The sequence below is a fragment of the Lynx canadensis genome, chromosome B2 (genome assembly GCF_007474595.2).
Source record: "Lynx canadensis isolate LIC74 chromosome B2, mLynCan4.pri.v2, whole genome shotgun sequence".
Classification (NCBI taxonomy): domain Eukaryota; kingdom Metazoa; phylum Chordata; class Mammalia; order Carnivora; family Felidae; genus Lynx; species Lynx canadensis.
Window position 1 is genome coordinate 53,428,058 of NC_044307.1, and position 26,628 is coordinate 53,454,685.

Below are 26,628 nucleotides of genomic sequence, written 5' to 3' on the forward strand. Positions count from 1 at the left end.
CTTTGACGTATAAGTGGGTTTGAATAGAAAGAAAAAAAAGTCATTGGCAAAATTCATTCTGAGTATTGCCAAACCTAAAATGTCTGAAAACATAGGATTTTTTAAAGACATTCTAATGAACCCAAAAATACTCTCTTTGTTTTTCCATCTCTATAAACCCAAGTTTGAAAAAAGGATTAATGTACTTGGAAGGTTTAAACTATATAAAGCATCAAACAGTGGGAAATTGTAGTGTTTGGGGGGGAAACACTTAGTATTTAAAGCTCGGTTAAATTTCTATCTGTGTAACAAGCCCTGTATGTATATATGTGTAAAGAATAATGGTACCATAGGTTTATTAACAATTTTAATAAAGACCTAATAATTCAGATGATTAATGTGTTTTTATAACTTGGTGAGCTAAAAATCTTACAATAAATTATAAGACAGACCTAAGCCTACTCATTTGCTGTTAATAAAGAGAGACTATCTTATCACAGAAATCTTTTAACCACCATGAGAGAATGCTTGAGAACTTTGAAAGTGATTTTACACAAGTGGATCCATGTCTGGAATCTCTAGAATAGACCATTAAGAAGCAGCAGTGTTTCTTTTTTGTTTGCCTGCTCATATGTTTGCTTAATTTTGATGAAACAAATGTGTGGAGTTCAGGGAATTATTCTGTATGAAAAAAAATCAATGGAATATTCTTAAAGTCTCCTGCCCAATCTATGGCAGTTCATTTGTCAAATTTCTAAAAAGAATATTTCATAAACTGACATGTTTTTCACAGTTCCTCTGAGGAATCATAATGCTAGTTTTGATTTCAGCAGTCTTTTGACTTCCAAAATATATTTGGGCCTCTTTACCTTTTTTCTCTTTTTGCAGGAGAAAGATAATCAAAATTTAATAATATACATCACTGGTTTTCTCCTCACTTTATGACTGAAACTGCTTTAACTACTGTACTGTGAGTTGGGTACAAAACTCTGCTCCTGTGTTACACCAGACTGACTTGGTTAATAATCACCCAAAAGTTATAGTTTGGAATGTCTTCTTAAGAGTAACATGTTCAGTGGCAGATGGTGTATAAAAGTCTTTTAAATCACAAACTCATTCAGTGATCATTCAAGACACATTTTTAATACCTACCCACAAGCCTCATTGTACCAAGCACAGAGGGTACAACTGTGAAGGTGAAATATACATCCTATGACCTCATGAAACCAACATTCATACGATGGTGTTGCTGTGATTGATTAAAGCAGCAAGTCTGGTTCTTTTATGACGTGTGATCAAGCAACAAGAATATACTATACATAAGTGAGATTTCATTTTCCTTCCATGATTTGTCTCCAAATCACTTTCCTAATAGCATTTGCAGTCATATTTCATACATGATTGTTGTTCTGGCCAACTCTGAGCTATTGACTTTTTCCAGACTATACCATGCGATTTGCCATTCTATTCATTGACTCACCTTGTTTCCTCATCTAGGAATGAATTCTCCCTTCCACCACTCCACATACGCCCACAGTTCCCTCTCTTCTCATCTCCATTTCTTGAAATCTTATTGAACTGACCTGGCTTAAAAGTCACCTGAACCACTGTCCTTCTGGCTCTTACTTGTTTGGAATTAACTCTCTCTCTTCCATTTTCCTGTAGTGTCTTGATTGTGCTACTATTTTTAGCATTTAGAATGCTTTATCCTTTCTAAAATTAGCTACGTATATCTGTCTCCCAGATTATATTGCCCTTTAACATACTGTCTTTCATGTATAGATACTCAATAAGTTTATGCCAAACAAATGAATAAGTGGGTAATCAACAAATTGTTTGAAATCATCTGAGTATCATCCAATCATGACTGCCAATTACTTTTGCTGAGAAGTAAATGTTTTCAGAACCAATTACTGTAAATTAAAAATGGTTTGCTCTGTTTGAAGCAATATCACAATATCACATTGAGCACATCAGCAGTAGTAATGAATGAAGCAATAATAAGCTGAAGCATCTGGTTATTCATATTTATAGAGAAATGTCACAAGTATATTCTCCATAAGGTCACAGTTAATAAAACTAAGGGACCAGGAGGGCCATTTGCTTTCTGAAGGCCAAATATGCTCTAGCTCTGGTTAAAATCTGTTTTAAGTATTGCTTAAAGGCACAAAGCCAGTTTGCCTAGCACATTTAACCATTTTCATATTTTAATATTGGACAGTATTACAGAGATAAAGAAAAGCAACCAAGGCTGTATATAACCTAAGTCTTAAATAAAGGACTTGGAAACCTTTGAAAAAAATGAAATATTAATTTATTTTAGGCTCAAAACAATCTTCCCATATTATTAAATAATACAGCATAAATTTAAAGTAAAATTACCCTAACATATAGGAGAAATAAATCAAGGAGTGGGAGGAAACTACAAAATATAAAGAGTTCTTGGCGAGAAAAACGTAAGTTGAAAGCAAAACAGAAGCCAAATTACATAGATAGTAAAGCAGAGAGATCCAATACAGAAGAAAGAGTGAAAAAAAAAAGAGAGAGAAATTTCAGAATTTTCAAGTGGGGTGCGAATGGGTAGGGAATGAAAAAGAAAGAGGCTGATCATATTTCATAGATCTCTTGAATTGTTTAGTTAGACATTTCAAGCATTTCCCTGAGGAGAAGACTAGGAGAAGCACATACCACTAATTTAATTTTTCTTGTTTGGGCCACATACCAGGGAAGAAATGACTGCTCACCCCCACAGTGCTGATTTCCCAGTCACATTTCTGACCATAAATGTACAGTAGTTTGACAGTGTAAGAATTCTTGGAAGATTATTTAAATGCATACTTTCTCAGTCTACATTCATAATGCTTGAACTCTGCAAATCCTCAATGCTAATCACAAAGCCATAATTGAAAAATAACCTATACTTCAAAATATTTGAATTGTTTAAAAAAATTTCATTCAGTGCTGCCATTAAAATCTATGAAAAGCCTAGATTTGGTGGGAAAATGTCTGAAACACTTCAATAACACTAAGAACTTCAATAACTCTATTACTAGATCAAGATCCGAGGATGAACTTGATAATATATTTGGTTTGTATCTGTCAGTCTCATTTCATATACACAATCCTTGGGGAACCAGTAGAGTATTCTTCAGCTATGAATCTGGTTATATAGGTAACACAATGTCACTGTGAAGTCCTAATGCTTATAGCGATGAACCCCTTTAAAAGAGACCCAAATCAGACCCAACTTTTACTTAACTATATGTTTTGAGCAAGGCTGTAGTGTAATACTGCAAAGAGGAATGAGTAGGGCAGCCTCTAGGGTGAATGTGTCTACTGACTGATCCTGCAGAAAACTAAAAGAGTAAAACTTAAATAAGGTACACCCTCTAATTAATCATTCATTTATAAATTACCCTCCCTGGACCTGGCCCTAACATTCACAGAGTGTGAGGCACAATGTAGCCCACTTGGTATATTTCTAAGTATACCATTTTACATCTAGCATCTAGCCAAGCGCATGCCATACAGTTGGTCAATGAGTACTGGTGAGCATAAAAAAACTTCTGGAGCTTCCTCAAAATAAACCTTTCCTACTGATCCCCTCCCACCCCCAACTCAACAGATGACCCTGGAGGTGTTGTCTTTGACCAAATATTGGAATATGTTAAGACCAAACGATGTTATTTTTTGCAGTATTTCGTGCCTCTTTTCTCCCCTGTATTATTGGTAGCTCCTTTGCCTGTTTCCCTAGCACTATTATGTATATGTGTATGTCTTTGTTATTTTTAGTCAAGTTTTGAGATATTTTTTACATACAGTAGTGTTCATTTCAATGTACAGTTCTATAAATTCTTATAAACTATATAGTTGTATAACTACCATCATAATCAAGACATAGATCCATAGCATTTTGTATATAGCTTTCTTTTGGTGTTGTTATGGTAGTGCTATTTGTTTGCATACAGTTCTTCAAGACTAGATTAAAAACTCTTTCAGAGCCAGGACCAATACATAATTCTTCTTTACCCCTTATCCCCACCACAGAGGCTGAAAATAAATGTGTGTTGAGTAAATATGTTTATAAATCAATTAACTAATTGATGTATTGAACTATCCTATGGCGGGTGCTACCTTGCACAACGTAGGTATAAAACATATCTTGGTTAAATTGTGTACAAAGTTGTAACTCTCAGTGTGTCAAAACTAGCCCCATGAAAAATATTGAAATTCATTGCTTACCATCTCCTGTTTCTGCACAGAGCTGTAAACCCAAATTATTCTGTGGATTAATTACCCAATGATTGCTGGTCACAGTGATATCAAAGACAAGCCAACCCACATCTAAAGCTTGGGTCTTTCTTGTGTCTAACAGGAACAGATCTGCATCCCTAGGGAGAAAAAGAACAACAACAACAAAAAAGTTAAAAGTGTGAATGAAAATCATCATTTCCTATACTTAAGTGAAAACATTCCAAAAGCACTCTGTAAAATAACAAAACTTAAAAGAAATAACAAAAGATAATTAAAGCACAAGGGGAACAAGTGACTCAAGTGACGGGTAAATAAGACACAGAACCTTTTATTGTTGGGCCCCCAACCCAAATCTGGTGCAGATTAGTAATATCTGAAAGTAATTTCCATTTTCCTGCTCTTCACTTGCCTTTACAAACAGGCTTTGTGGTCTAGATTTGGTCTCTGGTAATCAGTGTTCCCTGAAACCACTATCTGTACATAGCCATCATTGGCAAGTTCACACCAGCAAGGATTAAATTGAAAGGAAATGGAGATGAAAGTAGCTACTCTAATTTGGGTGATGAATGTGGCTTGTTAAAAGAATGGAGTACAGGCAGGTGATGCAACCATCTGTTTTAGGGACGTTTTTCTTTTTTATTCATTTTTTAGTATATGTTTTCCCATTTTTATTATATATTTTTATTTTGTTTATTTCATTCCATTTTTATTATGTAATTATTTTATGGGTACCAAAGGCCAAGAGAGGGTCTCAGACCACACTATTTGATTAAAAGTGAATTCAATGGATTGAGCAGCAGGTGCACCCTGACTTGCTTTAACGTCCTCTGCATGCATAAGACCCCTGCGGTGATAATTATGAACTTGTTGCTTTAGAATGATCTCCACAGTGATTGACATTTATCAAGATTAATTTTAGCATTCAATTTCCAAATGCATAAATATTTGTTGAATTATAGCGAATTGCTTTATTTATTATTTCCTTACTAATGGCAGCCTCGGAGCTAAATGTTACAAATTTCCAACATGTAATCTTGACAATAGCTCTTTCATATTGATGAAATTGAAGGTCAGGTAGGTGAAGGGAAAAGCATTAGAACTTCTTCAAAGCAGAATAGAAATAGACTATTATGCACTTTTATGACCTTTTATACTGTGCTGATTCTGCTTAAGGACATTATTTGAATGAGGAAAGTCAAAACTATGTCATAATCAGCTGTGTTAAATACTGTTCTACTGTATTTGTCATCTATCTGCATCACACAAGACACTTAGAAAATGGCTTAGAAAATGTAAAAAGCAAATTTTGAATAAAATCAAATCATGTATATATTATTTCTTAAAAAATATTATAATTGAAAATTTATTTTTAACAGAAGTGAAGATTCTCAATATTTTGGAAGCTACATCTTCATTTCTTTATTTCAACTTGATTTATTCCATCCTTTCATTAACCTAAAAAAGTTAAAATAAATGTATTATGATTATTTAAATCATCCATCTATACTACTCCGACTATACAACTCTCATCCTCCTTCACAATTTTATTTTTTTAATTTTTATAAAATGTTTTATGTTTTTATTTTATTTTTGAGAGAGAAAGATACAGGGTGAACGGCGGAGGGGCAGAGAGAGAGGGAGACACAGAATCTGAAGCAGGCTCCAGGCTCTGAGCTGTCGAGGTAGAGCCTGACATGGGGCTCAAACTCATGGACTGTGAGAACATGAGCTGAGCTGAAGTCAGATGCTCAATGGATTGAGCCACCCAGGCACCCCTCTCCTTCACAATTTTAATCATAATGTTTACCAAAGGAGGGTTCCAGACACCTTTTCATTTCCAAAATCGGACTCAGTTTGAGATATCAAAGACATATGACAAGCATATACTACAATACAGTGAAAATATACAATTAGTTCCCACTTGAATTTTAAGGACCCATTATATTCTTAGTGGGAAGGGATCAATCAAATTGTCCCTCTTCTTCCTAACTTGGAAAACTCATCAAGTAAACAGAATCCAAGAAAATACAAATTATCGTTAAATTCTTGAGATATTTGATAAGTGTCTTTGAGACTGTAATATTAGAATTAATTTAATCACATTATTAGCTCTTAAACAGAAGGAGTCGCCCTGCAGCTTGGGAAATACTTAAGCGCCACCCTGCTGTCAAAACTGCTTTCATTTGAAATACAGTATACATGTTCTACTAAACTCCGCAAAGCTTTTAATGTTATCCCTTGGTATGATATAAACAGACACTTGAAAAACAAAAAAAAAGAACAAAGAGGTAAAATTTGAGAGCAATCACCACTAATTAACAAAGGTCTTTAGGTAGTTATTCAGGTAATATTTTCTTTTATTTTTAAATAATGCTATTTTTCCAGAAAAAAAAAATTCCCAAAATATCCGTGCCCAAGTCCCCAAATTTTCAAGCATGACTGTGAGGAAAATGGTTTCAGTTTTAATGCACATATTTAGAAAACACACCAGCCAGAGGATTCAATCAAGCCTTAAATATACAAATTTCAGAGATGCAACTTGCAATTCATTAGAGGGTAAATTTAGGCAGATAGTATGGCTTGAAAAATCCATCCATTTCTAGTCACCACCCCCGAAGTTATGACATTTCCATTGCTTTCATAAGCTCCATGATTTCCTATTCATATTCAAAGCTATTTTATTTTTGACTGATAAATTGTATGTTTTAATTTCTCCTCAGTCCTTTTATAGAAACTCTTCTGCATTACCTATGGGCAACAGAATATGCTTTGGAAAAATCAAGTCTATTACTAATCAATGCAATGGTAACAATTCTGTAATTTTCACTGATGTAGGACCTTTCATAACAGTCTCTTAAAAATAAATTCCCACTCGTTCTATAGAAAATTAGATGTGATTTCTTTTGAAGTATAAAATTACTCCTCTAAAAAATGGAACTTACATCATTGGAAATACTAGAAATAATAACCATGTCCTATGAATAATATAAAATAAACTTGGAAAAGTTGCCTCATCTTACTATTTTCACCTGATGTTTTTATAGAAATTCTCAAAATGTCTAATAAAAGATATTTGAAAATATTAATTCATTTAAAAGGAATATGGTAGAGAGAAAATACATGTGTAAGAAAATATATTTATTTGTAGAAGAAATAAGTCCATAATAGAATTCTTGTATATTTTTTACAATTATAATAATGAAACCAAAAATAAAATCTGCATTCTAGCAAAGTCAATAAAGTCCATTTACATAGATGTATATAAGCAATTATTTCAGAATGCTAGTGTTAGTTCCTAAGGTTGCCATAACAAAGTACCATAAGGGCACCTGGGTGACTCAGTAGGTTAGGTATCTGACTCTTGATTTCAGTTCAGGTCATGACCTCACAATTCATGAGTTTGAGCTCCATCATGGGATTCTCTCTCTCTCTGACTCTTCCTCGCTCATGCTCTGTCTCTCTCTCTCTCTCTCTCTCTCTCTCTCTCTCTCTCTCTGTCTCAAGTAAATAAACTTAAAAAAAAAACTTAAAAAAAAAGTACCATAGACTGTGTGGCTTAACAGAAATTTATAGTCTCACAGTTCTGGGGGCTGCAAGTCCAAATCAAGATGTCAGATGTCAGTAGGGTTCTTTTGAGGGCTGTGAGGGAAGGATCTGTTCCAGGCCCGACTCCTTGTGTTGTAGATGGCCATCTTTTTGTGTCTTCCTATCATCTTACCTCTGTGTATGTATCTGTGTCCAAATTTCCTCTCTTTATAAGGCAACCCTAATTGGCTCATTTTAATTTATTTATCTCTTCAAAGACCCTATCTCTAAATAAGGTCACATTCTGAGGTGCTAGAAACTCAGACTTTGATATACGAATTAGCGGAGAAAAGGGGGCACATTTGAGCCCATAACACTATTTTAAAGTATTTTGTAAGGCATAAATTATTCTGGATGTGAATCTTCTATGTTTATTTATGCTATAGCAATTATCAACACTGAAATATTTTCAAAAACAAATATATGAAAGTAAATGTATATTGATGAAAATAATTGAAAATTGCTAAAATTTGTATTTTTTTAGATAGAATTGATTATTTGTCTAGACTATGATATAAATAAGCATGATAATTTATTATACAGCTAAATGAAGTCATCATGCAATTGTTAAATACAGGTATATTTAACAGAAAAAGGATTTGCAACATGCATGCAGACCTCTTTAATAACTTTAATAAAGTTATTAACAATAGTTATTCAAAGGTGAAAAATCATATGCACATATGTACATTTATAGCTCCGTACAAACACATTGGAGCAGATTTTACTTTAATCATGACCAGAGGTTTAAACATGTCTAGTCATGGGAAATCGGTGGGCTGTAGATGCAGATTTACAAGGGTGCTTTTTATTTTACTGAGAAAGGAAAGAGTTTTGCAAATGTGCCTTGGGAGTCTCAAAATACCAGGAGGGTAGGTAGTTCATTATAGACTGAGCAGCAGGGGCCAAAATTCAGCAAACTTTGAATTGTCATCATTCTTACAACTCATCTGAAAATTTAGATGGATGGGATGAGAAAACTGAGGCTATGTATTTCATTATATGACAACAGAAGAAACTAAAGCTTAATTTTATCATTATGATATAACTATTAGTGTAATGTAATGAAAAAAAGGATTTGGGGATCAGACAGAGCTTGAACAATTAAGGGGTTCCTCAGCCTCAATTTCCACAATGTTTAAAATATAGTATGGTGACCCCTGCCTTAAAAGATTCTATAAAGACGGAAATGTAATATGATCTGAATATCTAAATGAGAAGCAAACTATATGTGAGTTTTTACATGCAGTATAACACAGATGGCTCTAAATTGCTTAATTTTGGCCTGTGAAGTCTGGGAAAGTATTACTTGGGGAGGCACATTAGCATCAAGTAACCTGAATCAATGTTATTTGTGCATGCTTAGAGATGTTAGGGATAGAATTGGTTACCACTAAAGCAGAAAGGAGGAAGAAGATAAAGGCGGGAGTAGAATGGGGTGGGGTGGGGATGGGGAGGAGATAAGGAGGCAGAGAAGGAGAAGACCTAAAGAAATTTAGTAATTCTTCGTGGCTGTGTTGTCTTGAAAATCCAATTATTGGCTGTCTTTGTTAAGTCACTCTCTTAAAAAATCATATATATAGAAGCATAGAGTCAGAAGCTGCATTGTGGATATATCATTTATCCATGTAGAAAAGTCTACAAACAGGCTCATGGGTGGCTCAGTCGGTTAAGTGGCCAACTTCGGCTCAGGTCATGATCTCGTGGTTCATGAGTTCGAGCCCCGCTTCGGGGTCTGTGCTGACAGCTCAGAGCCTGGAGCCTGTTTCAGATTCTGTCTCCCTCTCTCTGACCCTCCCCCGTTCATACTCTGTCTCTCTCTGTCTCAAAAATAAATAAACGTTAAAAAAAATAAAAAAAATAAAAAAAATAGAAGAGTCTAAAAACAAACAATAACAAAAAACGTGTAATACCGGTGTTTTTGATAACATAGTATTTCCAATGACAGCATCAAACACAGATTCAAAAAGTGTTGTTTTTCAAACAACAGAGATGGACCTGCAGATGATGTGGTTTGTAATACTGTCATATATGACTCGAAATATGGCTACGGTGATAGATATGATGTCAAACATGCATGTAAAAAGTTTGAAAGTTTTCACATATATATTTTGAGAGTGAAACAAGGACTATTGCTATACTAAAGAATATCTTCTACAATATGACTAAAATATATGTGCATAATTATTTATGGTATTATTTAACTGCATTGATTATATATCTGTGTTTATAAACAAATACATTATATAAATATTCAGTTTCTCCCTCTAATATTTTGGATCTTTTACTTGGGTAAAGCAGTTATCATTTTTATAGGATCATATCATGATTATGTGTTCTCTTTATAATCAGGCATATAAGTACGCCCATATAAGTATCCAAACATGTGCATAGTAGCACACTATGCATGTAGTTTTAAATGTGTGAAATGTTAACTTCCTCTACTGTCTAAATAGTTGAAAAATGAGAGTATTCTCTTTATAAAACTAAAATAAAAATTATGACCAAGAATGCCTGATGTGAAATCAGCTAGTCTGGGATTCTACCTCTGAAGGTAACCAAAACATATCAAAGAGTACTGGAACTAAGTGAGATATAAATTACTTAGCTGAGAAAACTGCTGATGGGAGGCGCAGGAAGATGGCGGCGTAGGAGGACGCTGGGCTCACCGCGCGTCCTGCTGATCACTTAGATTCCACCTACACCTGCCTAAATAACCCAGAAAACCGCCAGAGGATTAGCAGAACGGAGTCACCGGACCCAAGTGCAGACGAGAGGCCCACGGAAGAGGGTAGGAAGGGCGGCGAGGCGGTGCGCGCTCCACGGACTGGCGGGAGGGAGCCGGGGCGGAGGGGCGGCTCGCCAGCCAAGCAGAGCCCCCGAGTCCGGCCTGCAAAAGCGGAGGGGCCTGACGGACTGTGTTCCGACAGCAAGCGCAACTTAGCGTCTGGGAGGTCATAAGTTAACAGCTCTGCTCGGAAAGCGGGAAGGCTGGAGGACAAAGGGAGGGTGAGCTGCGGAGCCCCCGGACGACAGAGCTCAGTTTGGCGGGGAACAAAGGCGCTCGCCAGCGCCATCTCCCCCGCCCATCCCCCAGCCAAAATCCCAAAGGGAACCGGTTCCGGCCAGGGAAATTGCTCGCTCCGCGCAAACACCCAACTCTGTGCTTCTGCGGAGCCAAACCTCCGGCAGCGGATCTGACTCCCTCCGGCTGCCACAGGGCCCCTCCTGAAGTGGATCACCTAAGGAGAAGCGAGCTAAGCCTGCCCCCCCTCCCGCCGTGCACCTTGCCTTCCCACCCCAGCTAATACGCCAGATCCCCAGCATCACAAGCCTGGCAGTGTGCAAGTAGCCCAGACGGGCCACGCCACCCCACAGTGAATCCCACCCCTAGGAGAGGGGAAGAGAAGGCACACACCAGTCTGACTGTGGCCCCAGCGGTGGGCTGGGGGCAGACATCAGGACTGACTGCGGCCCCGCCCACCAACTCCAGTTATACACCACAGCACAGGGGAAGTGCCCTGCAGGTCCTCACCACACCAGGGACTATCCAAAATGACCAAGCGGAAGAATTCCCCTCAGAAGAATCTCCAGGAAATAACAACAGCTAATGAGCTGATCAAAAAGGATTTAAATAATATAACAGAAAGTGAATTTAGAATAATAGTCATAAAATTAATCGCTGGGCTGGAAAACAGTATACAGGACAGCAGAGAATCTCTTGCTACAGAGATCAAGGGACTAAGGAACAGTCACGAGGAGCTGAAAAACGCTTTAAAGGAAATGCAAAACAAAATGCAAACCACCACAGCTCGGATGGAAGAGGCAGAGGAGAGAATAGGTGAACTAGAAGATAAAGTTATGGAAAAAGAGGAAGCTGAGAAAAAGAGAGATAAAAAAATCCAGGAGTATGAGGGGAAAATTAGAGAACTAAGTGATACACTAAAAAGAAATAATATACGCATAATTGGTATTCCAGAGGAGGAAGAGAGAGAGAAAGGTGCTGAAGGGGTACTTGAAGAAATAATAGCTGAGAACTTCCCTGAACTGGGGAAGGAAAAAGGCATTGAAATCCAAGAGGCACAGAGAACTCCCTTCAGACGTAACTTGAATCGATCTTCTGCACGACATATCATAGTGAAACTGGCAAAATACAAGGATAAAGAGAAAATTCTGAAAGCAGCAAGGGGTAAACGTGCCCTCACATATAAAGGGAGACCTATAAGACTCGTGACTGATCTCTCTTTTGAAACTTGGCAGGCCAGAAAGAATTGGCACGAGATTTTCAGTGTGCTAGACAGCAAAAATATGCAGCCGAGAATCCTTTATCCAGCAAGTCTGTCATTTAGAATAGAAGGAGAGATAAAGGTCTTCCCAAACAAACAAAAACTGAAGGAATTTGTCACCACTAAACCAGCCCTACAAGAGATCCTAAGGGGGACCCTGTGAGACAAAGTACCAGAGACATCACTACAAGCATAAAACATACAGACATCACAATGACTCTAAACCCGTATCTTTCTATAATAACACTGAATGTAAATGGATTAAATGCGCCAACCAAAAGACATAGGGTATCAGAATGGATAAAAAAACAAGGCCCATCTATTTGCTGTCTACAAGAGACTCATTTTAGACCTGAGGACACCTTTAGATTCAGAGTGAGGGGATGGAGAACTATTTATCATGCTACTGGAAGCCAAAAGAAAGCTGGAGTAGCCATACTTATATCAGACAAACTAGACTTTAAATTAAAGGCTGTAACAAGAGATGAAGAAGGACATTATATAATAGTTACAGGGTCTATCCATCAGGAAGAGCTAACAATTATAAATGTCTATGCGCCGAATACCGGAGCCCCCAAGTATATAAAACAATTACTCATAAACAGAAGCAACCTTATTGATAAGAATGTGGTAATTGCTGGGAACTTTAACACCCCACTTACAGAAATGGATAGATCATCCAGACACACGGTCAATAAAGAAACAAGGGCCCTGAATGAGACATTGGATCAGATGGACTTGACAGATATATTTAGAACTCTGCATCCCAAAGCAACAGAATATACTTTCTTCTCGAGTGCACATGGAACATTCTCCAAGATAGATCATATACTGGGTCACAAAACAGCCCTTCATAAGTTTACAAGAATTGAAATTATACCATGCATACTTTCAGACCACAATGCTATGAAGCTTGAAATCAACCACAGGAAAAAGTCTGGAAAACCTCCAAAAGCGTGGAGGTTAAAGAACACCCTACTAACGAATGAGTGGGTCAACCAGGCAATTAGAGAAGAAATCAAAAAATATATGGAAACAAACGAAAACGAAAATACAACAATCCAAACGCTTTGGGACGCAGCAAAGGCAGTCCTGAGAGGAAAATACATTGCAATCCAGGCCTATCTCAAGAAACAAGAAAAATCCCAAATACAAAATCTAACAGCACACCTAAAGGAAATAGAAGCAGAACAGCAAAGGCAGCCTAAACCCAGCAGAAGAAGAGAAATAATAAAGATCAGAGCAGAAATAAACAATATAGAATCTAAAAAAACTGTAGAGCAGATCAACGAAACCAAGAGTTGGTTTTTTGAAAAAATAAACAAAATTGACAAACCTCTAGCCAGGCTTCTCAAAAAGAAAAGGGAGATGACCCAAATAGATAAAATCATGAATGAAAATGGAATTATTACAACCAATCCCTCAGAGATACAAACAATTATCAGGGAATACTATGAAAAATTATATGCCAACAAATTGGACAACCTGGAAGAAATGGACACATTCCTGAACACCCACACTCTTCCAAAACTCAATCAGGAGGAAATAGAAAGCTTGAACAGACCCATAACCAGCGAAGAAATTGAATCGGTTATCAAAAATCTCCCAACAAATAAGAGTCCAGGACCAGATGGCTTCCCAGGGGAGTTCTACCAGACGTTTAAAGCAGAGATAATACCTATCCTTCTCAAGCTATTCCAAGAAATAGAAAGGGAAGGAAAACTTCCAGACTCATTCTATGAAGCCAGTATTACTTTGATTCCTAAACCAGACAGAGACCCAGTAAAAAAAGAGAACTACAGGCCAATATCCCTGATGAATATGGATGCAAATATTCTCAATAAGATACTAGCAAATCGAATTCAACAGCATATAAAAAGAATTATTCACCATGATCAAGTGGGATTCATTCCTGGGATGCAGGGCTGGTTCAACATTCGCAAATCAATCAACGTGATACATCACATTAACAAAAAAAAAGAGAAGAACCATATGATCCTGTCAATCGATGCAGAAAAGGCCTTTGACAAAATCCAGCACCCTTTCTTAATAAAAACCCTTGAGAAAGTCGGGATAGAAGGAACATACTTAAAGATCATAAAAGCCATTTATGAAAAGCCCACAGCTAACATCATCCTCAATGGGGAAAAACTGAGAGCTTTTTCCCTGAGATCAGGAACATGACAGGGATGCCCACTCTCACCGCTGTTGTTTAACATAGTGCTGGAAGTTCTAGCATCAGCAATCAGACAACAAAAGGAAATCAAAGGCATCCAAATTGGCAAAGATGAAGTCAAGCTTTCGCTTTTTGCAGATGACATGATATTATACATGGAAAATCCGATAGACTCCACCAAAAGTCTGCTAGAACTGATACATGAATTCAGCAAAGTTGCAGGATACAAAATCAATGTCCAGAAATCAGTTGCATTCTTATACACTAACAATGAAGCAACAGAAAGACAAATAAAGAAAATGATCCCATTCACAATTGCACCAAGAAGCATAAAATACCTAGGAATAAATCTAACCAAAGATGTAAAGGATCTGTATGCTGAAAACTATAGAAAGCTTATGAAGGTAATTGAAGAAGACTTAAAGAAATGGAAAGACATTCCCTGCTCATGGATTGGAAAAATAAATATTGTCAAAATGTCAATACTACCCAAAGCTATCTACACATTCAATGCAATCCCAATCAAAATTGCACCAGCATTCTTCTCGAAATTAGAACAAGCAATCCTAAAATTCATATGGAACCACAAAAGGCCCCGAATAGCCAAAGGAATTTTGAAGAAGAAGACCAAAGCAGGAGGCATCACAATCCCAGACTTTAGCCTCTACTACAAAGCTGTCATCATCAAGACAGCATGGTATTGGCACAAAAACAGACACACAGACCAATGGAATAGAATAGAAACCCCAGAACTAGACCCACAAACGTATGGCCAACTCATCTTTGACAAAGCAGGAAAGAACATCCAATGGAAAAAAGACAGCCTCTTTAACAAATGGTGCTGGGAGAACTGGACAGCAACATGCAGAAGGTTGAAACTAGACCACTTTCTCACACCATTTACAAAAATAAACTCAAAATGGATAAAGGACCTAAATGTGAGACAGGAAACCATCAAAACCTTAGAGGAGAAAGCAGGAAAAGACCTCTCTGACCTCAGCCGTAGCAATCTCTTACTCGACACATCCCCAAAGGCAAGGGAATTAAAAGCAAAAGTGAATTACTGGGACCTTATGAAGATAAAAAGCTTCTGCACAGCAAAGGAAACAACCAACAAAACTAAAAGGCAACCAACGGAATGGGAAAAGATATTTGCAAATGACATATCGGACAAAGGGCTAGTATCTAAAATCTATAAAGAGCTCACCAAACTCCACACCCGAAAAACAAATAACCCAGTGAAGAAATGGGCAGAAAACATGAATAGACACTTCTCTAAAGAAGACATCCAGATGGCCAACAGGCACATGAAAAGATGTTCAGCGTCGCTCCTTATCAGGGAAATACAAATCAAAACCACACTCAGGTATCACCTCACGCCAGTCAGAGTGGCCAAAATGAACAAATCAGGAGACTATAGATGCTGGAGAGGATGTGGAGAAACGGGAACCCTCTTGCACTGTTGGTGGGAATGCAAATTGGTGCAGCCGCTCTGGAAAGCAGTGTGGAGGTTCCTCAGAAAATTAAAAATAGACCTACCCTATGACCCAGCAATAGCACTGCTAGGAATTTATCCAAGGGATACAGGAGTACTGATGCATAGGGGCACTTGTACCCCAATGTTCATAGCAGCACTCTCAACAATAGCCAAATTATGGAAAGAGCCTAAATGTCCATCAACTGATGAATGGATAAAGAAATTGTGGTATATATACGCAATGGAGTACTACGTGGCAATGAGAAAAAATGAAATATGGCCCTTTGTAGCAACGTGGATGGAACTGGAGAGTGTGATGCTAAGTGAAATAAGCCATACAGAGAAAGACAGATACCATATGGTTTCACTCTTATGTGGATCCTGAGAAACTTAACAGGAACCCATGGGGGAGGGGAAGGAAAAAAAAAAAAAAAGAGGTTAGAGTGGGAGAGAGCCAAAGCATAAGAGACTGTTAAAAACTGAGAACAAACTGAGGGTTGATGGGGGGTGGGAGGGAGGGGAGGGTGGGTGATGGGTATTGAGGAGGGCACCTTTTGGATGAGCACTGGGTGTTGTATGGAAACCAATTTGTCAATAAATTTCATAAAAAAATAAAATAAAATAAATTACTTAGCTGAATTGTTATTTTATTGATGAGAAAATTTAAAAGGCAATCAAACTAGTCCTATGATTACTCAGGCAGTTGGAGGACCAGATCCCAGGTTCATCCATACTTCATTTTCAGAACAATTTCTCATATATCATGGCAGCTCCCTTTAGTCCCAAACTATACTTTGACTGCTGTCCTACAGGAAGATCACTGGATTTGAATTGGAATACTAAAAGGTTGAGCTGAGCCACCACCCTAAAACAAGATGGTAGAATTGGGGCCAAGGAGTGACCTGAGCCATTTTGCAAATCTATTTACCAAGCTATTCATTTATTCATTCTTTCAATTTAACATTCATTGACTCCTAGTGTAGGTTTTATACAACATCAGTTTAACTCAACTGCAGTTATCCTATAAGGTTCTGGACCTGGGTTGGCCACAAAAGAAATTTGGTTAATATTTGGAAAGTAAAAGTGAGGCAGTAACCATGTTTATGCTTGGAAGACTTTTGTATGATCAAGTGTTATTACAGCTTAGGCATACTGTTGAGATTTGCTGGTTCACCTTATTGGTGTGGGGCAGCTGCAGATCCCATTGAAATCTCCTTATTCAGTTCCTCTGAATCCAGCATCAGGCATCTGGACACATCTATGAGGAAAGATTTGGTAGCTAGGAAATAATCTGCATCATTGAAATTGAACCTTGAAGATAGGTTCCAATTTGGTTGTCCTCATGGTTACGAGACCAATCTCACAGGTTCTACTTTGCCCTTCTTTTTCCCAACTCACACCCATCTTTTCTTCTAGTCTTTCCTGAGGACCTCGGGCTCAGCACCAAATGCGGAGCAACAGCCTTACTTAGACTGTTTAACTATCTTCCACAATTGCATAAGGTCAAATCCCTACTCTAAATCCTTATAGTATCATTGTCCAGAGGGATTAGACAGCTACCTTGTGTTTGGTCAATTAGATTGAAGCACTTACATCACAGGACGGCAGTACTTGTCCTCACTGGAATAGGCATTCTGAATATAAATTTTCCTTCTCTGCCCATAAGGTTTCTGCCAAAATCACTACCCATGCACTTATAGAATGCCTTATTAACTGTCGTGGAATTTTAATGCTGCTTCTGATCAAAAAGTTGATTTAACAGCAAATGAAGAGCAGAGTGGCTCATGTCATGGAATTCTCTGGTCTCACCATGTGTCCCATCACCTTGCAGCAGATGGCCTGGCAAGATGATGGAATGGCCTGTTTGAAGACTCAGTTGTGCCACCAGTTGTTCGTCAGTATCTTGTGCAAATGGACTAATATCCTCAGGAAGCTTTGTATGCTCTAAACCAGCAACCGATGTAAGACTATTTCTCTCATAGCCCTCTCTCCTGGCTCTAGAAATCAAGGGGTAGAAACAGGAGTGGCTCTTCCCCTCACTCTTCCTGATTCAGCTCGCGAAAATTTTGCTGCTTGGCACCAAAATGTTGGGCTCTGTTGGTCCAGAGCTCTTAGTTCCCAAGAGTGGAATGGTACCATTGGTAGCCTTAGCAATGGTCCATTAAATTAGACATCGAGACAGCCTGGGGTCACTTTGGACTCCTCATGCCAGTGAATCAACAAGTTGAGAAAGGGCTGCTTTAGTCTGTGGGTTAATTGATCCTAAATGTCAAAAGGAAACCTCGTTGATGCTACCACAGTGTGGAAAAGGAGAATATCCGAAATATATGATATTACCTCTTAGTATTCCCATGTCCAGTGATAAAGGTCAATGGAAAACTACAGCTGAATGCAGGCATTACCGCTAATAGCCCAGACACTTCAAGAATGAATGTTTTGTTTACTTCACTAGGCAAGGAACAATGACCAGCAGTAGTGCTTAGGGAAAACAAAAGGGTAAAGATTACATAACAGAAGAAGGAAGTTATAAATACCTGCCTCAACCATGTGACCAGTTGTAGAAGTGAAGGTTGTAATCGGTATGAGTATTACTTTCTTATTTTGATATTAATGTATTTGTACACATATTAACTAATTCTTTTTTTCCCTTCCCCCTCTGCCTACCATATAGTTTAGGTAGTTTTGATAGTAGCTAACCTTATATTTCATATTGAAGTGACAGGATATCAAAGGGGCAATATGACCCAGCTAGAGAAGGAATGAACAACATCCAAAGATGGATAAAAAAGCAGAGAATGATTTTACTCTTATATTTTTTGGAAAGTGTGGATGGTTATAAAATGTATGTTTGTGCCAATTCAACAAAGATGGACCGCTACGGCTTCATACTTCGTCAAATCAGCTCCACTGAAACCCAGACTCGCAGAACTCTCTTCCCTGTTTGGTTCTGTGTTACAGTGAGCCATATAAGAAGTTTGTGCAGGAGTAGAAGCCAAGCAGCAGCCAAGTTTAGGCTTGGAAGTTTGGTAGAGTGCCAGACTCTCTCTTCCTGCTCACATGCATTGTCGCTGATCAGCTGGCTCACCTTGTTGTGGGGAACAGCTGGGCCTACAGCTCTTCGAGCTTCCCCTGGATCTCAGCAACATCAGTTTCTCCAAATCCTGACCCACAATTCCTCCTGCCAGATCACCCCCTTCACCTTCTGCACATCCTGAGCAAGAGGTATGTGGAGCTCACGGTGAAGTTCACCAGCTACCCCTGCAGGTGACCCACATCACTGAAGTTGGCATTTCTGAGAACTAGAATGGTTCCCCAATGTCTTTGGAGTTTGAGCTTATCCTCCCAGGTTTCAAGTTCTCCTCATTCTCTCCTACTCCACATCCATTTCCCTTACCAGTTGCCTGTACTATAGACTTCAGACTCATCACCAGATGCAGAAGCAACAGCCTCACCTAAACTCTTTAGCCAGGTCCCACGATTGCAGAAAGACAAATCACTGTAATAAGTCCCTTATTCCTTATCATTCATGTAGTTCTATTTCTCTTATCTGAGACTAACTGACACACTCCCTGGTATGCATTGAATGCATACGGTATGTTGAAGTCCTAATCCCTGGCACCCATAAATGTGATCTTATTTGAAAATAGTGTCTTTACAGTGTAATCAAGTTGAGATGAGGTCCTTACGGTGAGGCTAGTCCAGTATGGCTGCTCTCCTTATAAAAAGAGAAGAGACATAGATAGACACACACAGAAGGAAGATGAAGATGAAAGCAGAGATGGGAATTATGCTGACAAAGCCAAGGAACTTTGGGGGCTACCAGAAGCTGGAAGAAGGAGGAAAGGATCCTCTCTTAGAGGTTTTAGAAGGAATATGGACCTACCAATACCTTGATTTTGGACTTCCAGCCTCCAGAACAGTTAGAGAACAAATTTCTGTTGCATTAAGCCATCCAAAATTTTTGGTTGTTTCTTACAAATACAGATATTTCATGTGTTAAATAGAGGAGGTTGTAGGCAGCATCAAAGAATGAAAATGTGTCTATAAGATTTGGTAACAAGGAGACTGTTGGTAGATGATCAAGAGAGTGGAATTATGGGAATCAAATTGCAGGAGTTGAGGGGTGAATAAATATAAGAAAGTGAAGGAATTTAAAGGGAAGTTTTATATCAGTGAGTTTGGATAAAATGAGGAAAAGAGAAATAGCATGGAATTTGGGACAAAAGGAGCAAACAGAGTCAAATAGAGGAATTTTTAGTTAATGCAAGAAAAGTGAGGGTATTGATAGGACCCATTTAAATTCACATTTAGAAGACAAAACAACTCGTACTATTTTTAACACAAGAAGAAATATGCATATACAACACTGAAAATCTTCCAAAATAGGCATATGCTTGGTTACTTCTTTGTAACACTATCCTTGGTTTCACATGTAAAACTTGTTTATAAAAGAAATCACTTCTTAGCAAAGGGAATTGGGTAAACTAACACGTATTGGATGAGTCCTTATATGGGACTCCCATTCATCTTTTGCTGAAATCTGTTTTATCAGGATACTGTATCACAGACTTATAAGCAAATACTTTCTTATTACTTAAGCAGAAGGAGTAGGACTCATGGATACTCTGATGAACCTCATTATTATAAGCCTTCCTTTATAAAGCAAAGAATCATAGTTGTAGGTGGAGTTGTTATCTGCTTAATTTCAACAATGACTTGCTATACATAGGCTTTGTTTAGTACTAGAAAAATAATTATTCCCTTCAAGTTACCTTTCTGAGCTTGTTTTTTCTTCTTTAAATAAAGATTAAAATATCTACCTCTATAAATATATTGTAGGTATGAAAAGATACACAAATAAAAAAATGCTACGCAAATGACTACCATTGCTATTTTCTTAGCAAAACACATTTATTGCATGTATGTATGTATGTATGTATATAATAAGTTGTGTGCATTATGCTTGATAGAATAATTAGGATAAGAAGTGATTTATGCAATTTTTACTGTGAAATTTCTTTAATAACCTACACTTACAAATTTGGGGTATAGGTATTAATTCATTTAAATTTAGTAAAATTTTTTGATGCATATAATCCATACTGAACCTTTATATCTGAATCAATTAGAAGAAAAAAATTCAGTGGAACATTTATCAAAAGAAGTAAAATTATTTGTATAATCCATAACAAGAAATATTGAGGCAGAAACATTCCCCATATTGTTATAGTTTCAATATCTATTTCTACATGTGTATATATGTGTGTGTGTATATATATATATATATGTGTGTATATATATATATATATATATATATATATATATATATATATATATAAAAGAGAGAGAGACAGAGAAAAGAAATAGTTACCCAATAGTATAACCATTCTATAATCTAACCAAGAAGCACTCAACCTGGTCAAGGAAAGCTTTCAGAAATTGTCTGGAAGAAACACAGATACATTTGGAAGAAAAGTTTCAGTACTTTACTTCCATAAGTCATGAACCTCACAGTCCACAGGACATCTCCAGTTTTTCCAAAATTTCTACTATTGTAAGTATTTCACCTCCTTCCATCACCCTTTGCCTTTGGATAGCTTACCAAGTCCAACAAAAATGTAATGATGGCCACCCAAGGAGAAAGCATCATATGTCTTCCTCTGGGTGTTTGACATACACACCATAACACCACTTAAGGAGCCCACTGTCCAGCTCTGGTATGGAATACATGAACAAGGGACAACAAATTAATAAATTATATTCTCTGGAGTTCATAATGTCAGAAGTTTCTCTCACAAGCAGCTGTAACTTAAAAGTGTTAGAATTTGTTAGCTGATTGATATTTTCAAGTGTTTTTTTCTACCAAAACAAATGTGAAATAGTAAAATGCTATGAATCTCACAGGGCACCAATTTTCAGAATATCTGATGCAATGCTGTATTTACATTTCAAAAGTACAGACGCAAACTGGTAAAATAGCAATATTAGATGAAATTGGATGACACACATGGCAAAAATGGGAAAAAAAGTTGAATTCCCACTATGAAAGTTCAGTTTTATCTCTGCAGAATTTTTTTTTAATTGCCAAGATATTGTTAATGTTTAACAGGTTTCCTGGCATGACATCATCCCATATTTTTCCCCTGCAGAGAAATCCAAACATGTGCTACTGGATATATATATACAGAGGCCCCATCATTCAACAAGATATAAGGAAGTAAGATGATCAGAAAGATAGTCCCACCACATTTAATGCCCCCTCATCAATGAGCCATGTGTCCAAAGCACCATGCACCCCAAACTCTAAGACCTCTAAAAACTCTTCCTTGCTATGATTCTCAGGACCCAAAATATGAAACTAGTCAAAGAAAATTGACTTGACAGCACTTTATTCCTGTGTTTAAATTTATAACTTAAATCTATAAAAAGAGCAGGATTTCTTGGGGTGCCTGGGTGGCCCAGTCAAACATCCAACTTTGGCTCAGGTCATAATCTTGCATTCATGGGTTCAAGAACTGCATCGGGCTCTGTGCTGACAGCTCAGAGTCTGGAGCCTGCTTCAGATTCTGTGTCTCCCTCTTTCTCTTACTCTCCCTCGTTCACGCTCTGCTCTCACTCTCTTAAAAATAAAGAAACTTTAAAAATAAATACATAAATACATAAATACAGGACTTCTCAACCTCAGCATTATGGACGTTTTGGATCAGATCATTCTTTATTGTGTGGAGGTGCTGTCCTGTCCATTGTAAAAGGTTTATCCTAGCATTTCCACCCACTAGATGCCAGGAGCACCCCATCTTTCCACCCTCACCAACTGTGACAGTCAAAAATGTCTCCAGAAATTGCTAAGTGTTTCCTGGGGGACCAAATCACCCAAGCTGAGAACCACTGAACTAGAATGCAAATCCCTGCACAGTGAAGAAATTTAAGCTATACTTGTGTACCTACGATCCTGTATACTTAGTAAAATGTCATCAACCACCAAGTGTCCTCCTCTGCTATCCTGCTCTCAAGAGCCCATGAAATCTTCCCGAGTAGAAATTGTCAATGTACGTTCTGAAGTACCTCCACAGAAGAATCACAAATCTTAGAGTTGCAGGATCGGGAGATGATGTAAATATGAAGCTGACTGTGAACTGGAACGATGACAGCTTAACTAAATATATCCAAGTAGTGAAGGTGGCTAATGACATCGAGCAGGCTAGCTTCAGATGTTTTTGCAATGGAGTACAAAAATGTATATTCATAGCAGAACATTAGCAAAAGGTTGAATTATACATAATACACACATATATATATATATATATACACACACACATATATAGGTATATAGATATTAATTTTTTCACATACATATAGGCATATATGTGCGTGTGTGTATACATGCAAAAAAATTAATTCAAGTAAAGCATTTAGTACAGTGCCAGACACAAGGTGAGTGCCCATTAAATGGTTAAGTGCTGGCTGCTATTCTTAGTAGCAGTAATACTGGCCCTGATAGTTTTCTTTGTATTATTTAATTTATACATTTAAACATTTTAATGTTTAGGAATATTTCTTCTAGGACATGTCCCCCTCCCTGTTTCCCTGTCTCTCTGTCTCTCTGTCTCTCTCTCTCTCTCTCCCTCCTTCCCTCTCAATTGCTCTCTCCTTATAGAAAATTCCTACTCATCTCCAAAGGCCCAGCTCAAGGGTGCACCCCTCTCAGTGGATTCCCCTAAGGTCCCTCACCTTCCCACATGAAGAATTAATTTCCCCTTCATTTGTGTTTCCACAACACTTAGTGCATACTTACATCATAGTGCTTAGCACATTGTATCATAGTTATTAAAGTCTGTGTGCGGCAGGCCCACCACAGCCCCTGGCCCTCGGGCTGTGGGCTTTTGGGATTTTATTTACTCGGCCTCCTGTCCCTTGTGCTAGCTACATGGTAGGAGCTCAGCAAAAGCATGCCGACCTCAGCTGAATTATCTGGAAAATTCAATCATGTGGAAACCTCATTTCCCAATAATGCCAGATATATGAGGTGTGACTGAAGAGCAATGCCTTCTATATAGAATTTGGGGCTGTCAGCCTTATATGAAAAGATTAAATCAGTGAAATGATGCAAAGTGTGTTAGCTTTTTAACCAAGAAAAATAAAAATCTGGATAAATATCAGAACACTCTGTTAAATTGCACACATTTAAATACAAGTAGGAATAAATGGGGGAGGTGGGAGATGGTAGAACTAGAATATATCATTTTAAGACTTTTAAGTCTTGCTAAGATAAATAGCTGTGAAAGAGATGACATAATGGGGCATTAAAAATTTTTTGATTCATTAATGCTGTCAAAAAACCCACAGACTAGATGGTTAATAGATCAGACAATGTCTTGAGTAGAAAACATATCTATAAAACATCAATCTGAATTACTTCAAGAATCCCCACCACAACACTCCTTGATAATATGTTAGGGAAAGTAAGCCTTATATATTTAACACAGTGCATTCAACAATGCATATACATATATGTATATACATATACATATACATATACATATACACATATATGCATTGTTGAATGCACTGTATTAAATAACACAATCTGTACCAGCTTTTTAATTTTTTTTGAGTTTAATTCAAAACACTAAGTAGGAGTGCCTGGATGGCTCAGTTGGAAGAGCACACAACTCTTGATCTTGGGGTCGTAAGTTTGAGTCCAATGTTGGATATAGAGACTACGTAAATAAATACACTTTTTGTAATTAATTTATTTATTTTGAGACAAAGAAAAAGCAGGGGAGGAGCAGAGAAAGAGAGAGAAGCAGCTCAGAGATGTCAGCACAGAGCCCAACAGACATGGGGCTTGATCTCACAAAAACATGATATCATGACCAGAGCCAAAATCAAGAGTCCCACGCTTAACCACCTGAGCCACCTAGGCACCTCTAAATAAATAAAACTGAAAAAAAAAATCTAGGTAAAACCCGTAAGCCTGAAGGTAGAAGCTTTAAGAGGTGACCCCAGCTTTTAAATTGGCCAGAGGTACTGGTTTCTTTTCCTATGCCCATTTTGGTTCTTGATCTAGGAAATGTATAAAACCGTAGATAATCAACACTAAACAAAATATAATAACATTTGAATTTCAAAAGTACTTTTTAACATTGAAATTCTTTCTGTTTTAACTGTGATCACATGATTTGTAAATTATTTTTAATCTATTCTTCCTCACCTTCACAGAGTTAAAGTCAAAGCTCTCTGTTGCAGAAAAACTTTCCTTAGTATAGAGGAAAAAAATATATCTATTTCTTTATCTCTCTCCATATTCTGTATGGGGAAAATGCCTTCCATGGCTTAATTAAAAATAAGAGCTACTTATTGTTAAATGCTGGTGTTTTGTTTAGTTTCATTTTGATTTGGTTTTTGCCGGTCTCAACCTGGAGAAGTTTGGGAAGGCTATTTTGTAGAGAAATGTGTAGCATAAAGTTGTTTCATTATTCTCTCTCCTTCTCAACTAGAATTATGTTTGTTTCTAATTATAAAAATAATGTTTGTTAGAAAAAATTTCAAAAGTACACAAAAAGGTAAGAATTAAAATTTCAAACCCACAAGTCTGCAATAAACACTTGGTGCTTCCATCTGATCTGTTTTCCACATGAATTTATTTTAAATTAGTATAATCATATATCATACTTTTAGTCAACTAATGTTATAATCTGAGAACCTTCCAGTGTTATCCAATATTTTTAAAACCTAATTTCTACTTGCTATATAAAGTATAGTATCTCTGTTTTTCAGAAAACAAAGTGTAACTTCTTACCTCCTGTTTAACACTGAACTGAAATATTCTCAATTTATGCAATTGCCAACACTAATACTGTAATAAACACTTATATGTGAATCTGTGTCCAATTTGTTTACATCTCTGATATTCCTATAAAATAAATTCATAAATAAGTAATCTCCCATCTCTACCACTCTTCAGCAGTATTTTAAATAAGAGCTTTATTTATTTACCATTTGCTTTCAGAGACAGTTTCATTGGTGTTGCTAGCAAGTTGGGTGGTATTCATTTCATTATTAAACTTAAAAGCATACTAATTCCTTTTATATGAATCAAAGATCAGGTGATTTTTTCATGAAGTAAAGGCACCTGGCATCATATGACTTACTTGATCTTTACATAAAAATAGGTGTCAGTAAATGGTAGCTATTATTATCATAATAACCACCTACTTTTGGTTAACCTATGTATGCCATCCTCTAAACCTAGTAAACTAGGTGCTCCTACTGAACTATATGAGTATATATTGACCAATGTATTTATAAAGTCTCAGCTATGGTCTTTGTACTGTGATAAGCACTAGTTCTTCCCAAATCATCTCAAATGCTTTTATTGTTCTGAAATACTTATTATTACTTTTATTCTTTTCATATTTGTAAACGGAGACCCTAAGATATACAGCAATTTCCCCATAGGGAAATTCCAAACTCCATGCTGTTATTGCTATACATGACTACTTTCTGTGCTGGCTGAAATCCTACACGGACACCTGAAATATTCGAAGAATTACATGTACTGTTTGTACATCATCCATCCCTTAAATCTATTTCTTCGGAACAAAAAGAAGAGTGCAAAACGTGACTCCTGGATGTATAGACAAGAACCCAGGACTGCATCTTCTTACACTGTAGATTAATGAACACCACGTAATGGGTGAATGCCAATTTCAAAGAAAAAGAAAGCACTATTCCAGAGATTCTCTCAACTGATCAATAGAATATAAAATTGAAATGTAGGGTATACGTGTGGGAGTTTGTATATTTTGGATATTGAAAAAGATAATTGGCAAAAATAAAACCCACAGAAAATAATAAGTATAGCATAA

General features: G+C 37.1%; 1 protein-coding gene across 1 annotated transcript in view; it reads right to left on the reverse strand.

The window, feature by feature from the left end:
* BMP5 (bone morphogenetic protein 5) overlaps nt 1–26,628 on the reverse strand; it is a 119,918-nt gene that overhangs the window by 34,161 nt on the left and 59,129 nt on the right. The window contains exon 3 of the mRNA XM_030315736.1: nt 4,222–4,370. Coding sequence (XP_030171596.1) covers nt 4,222–4,370 — 149 coding nt within the window. The remainder of the gene's footprint in view (nt 1–4,221; nt 4,371–26,628) is intronic.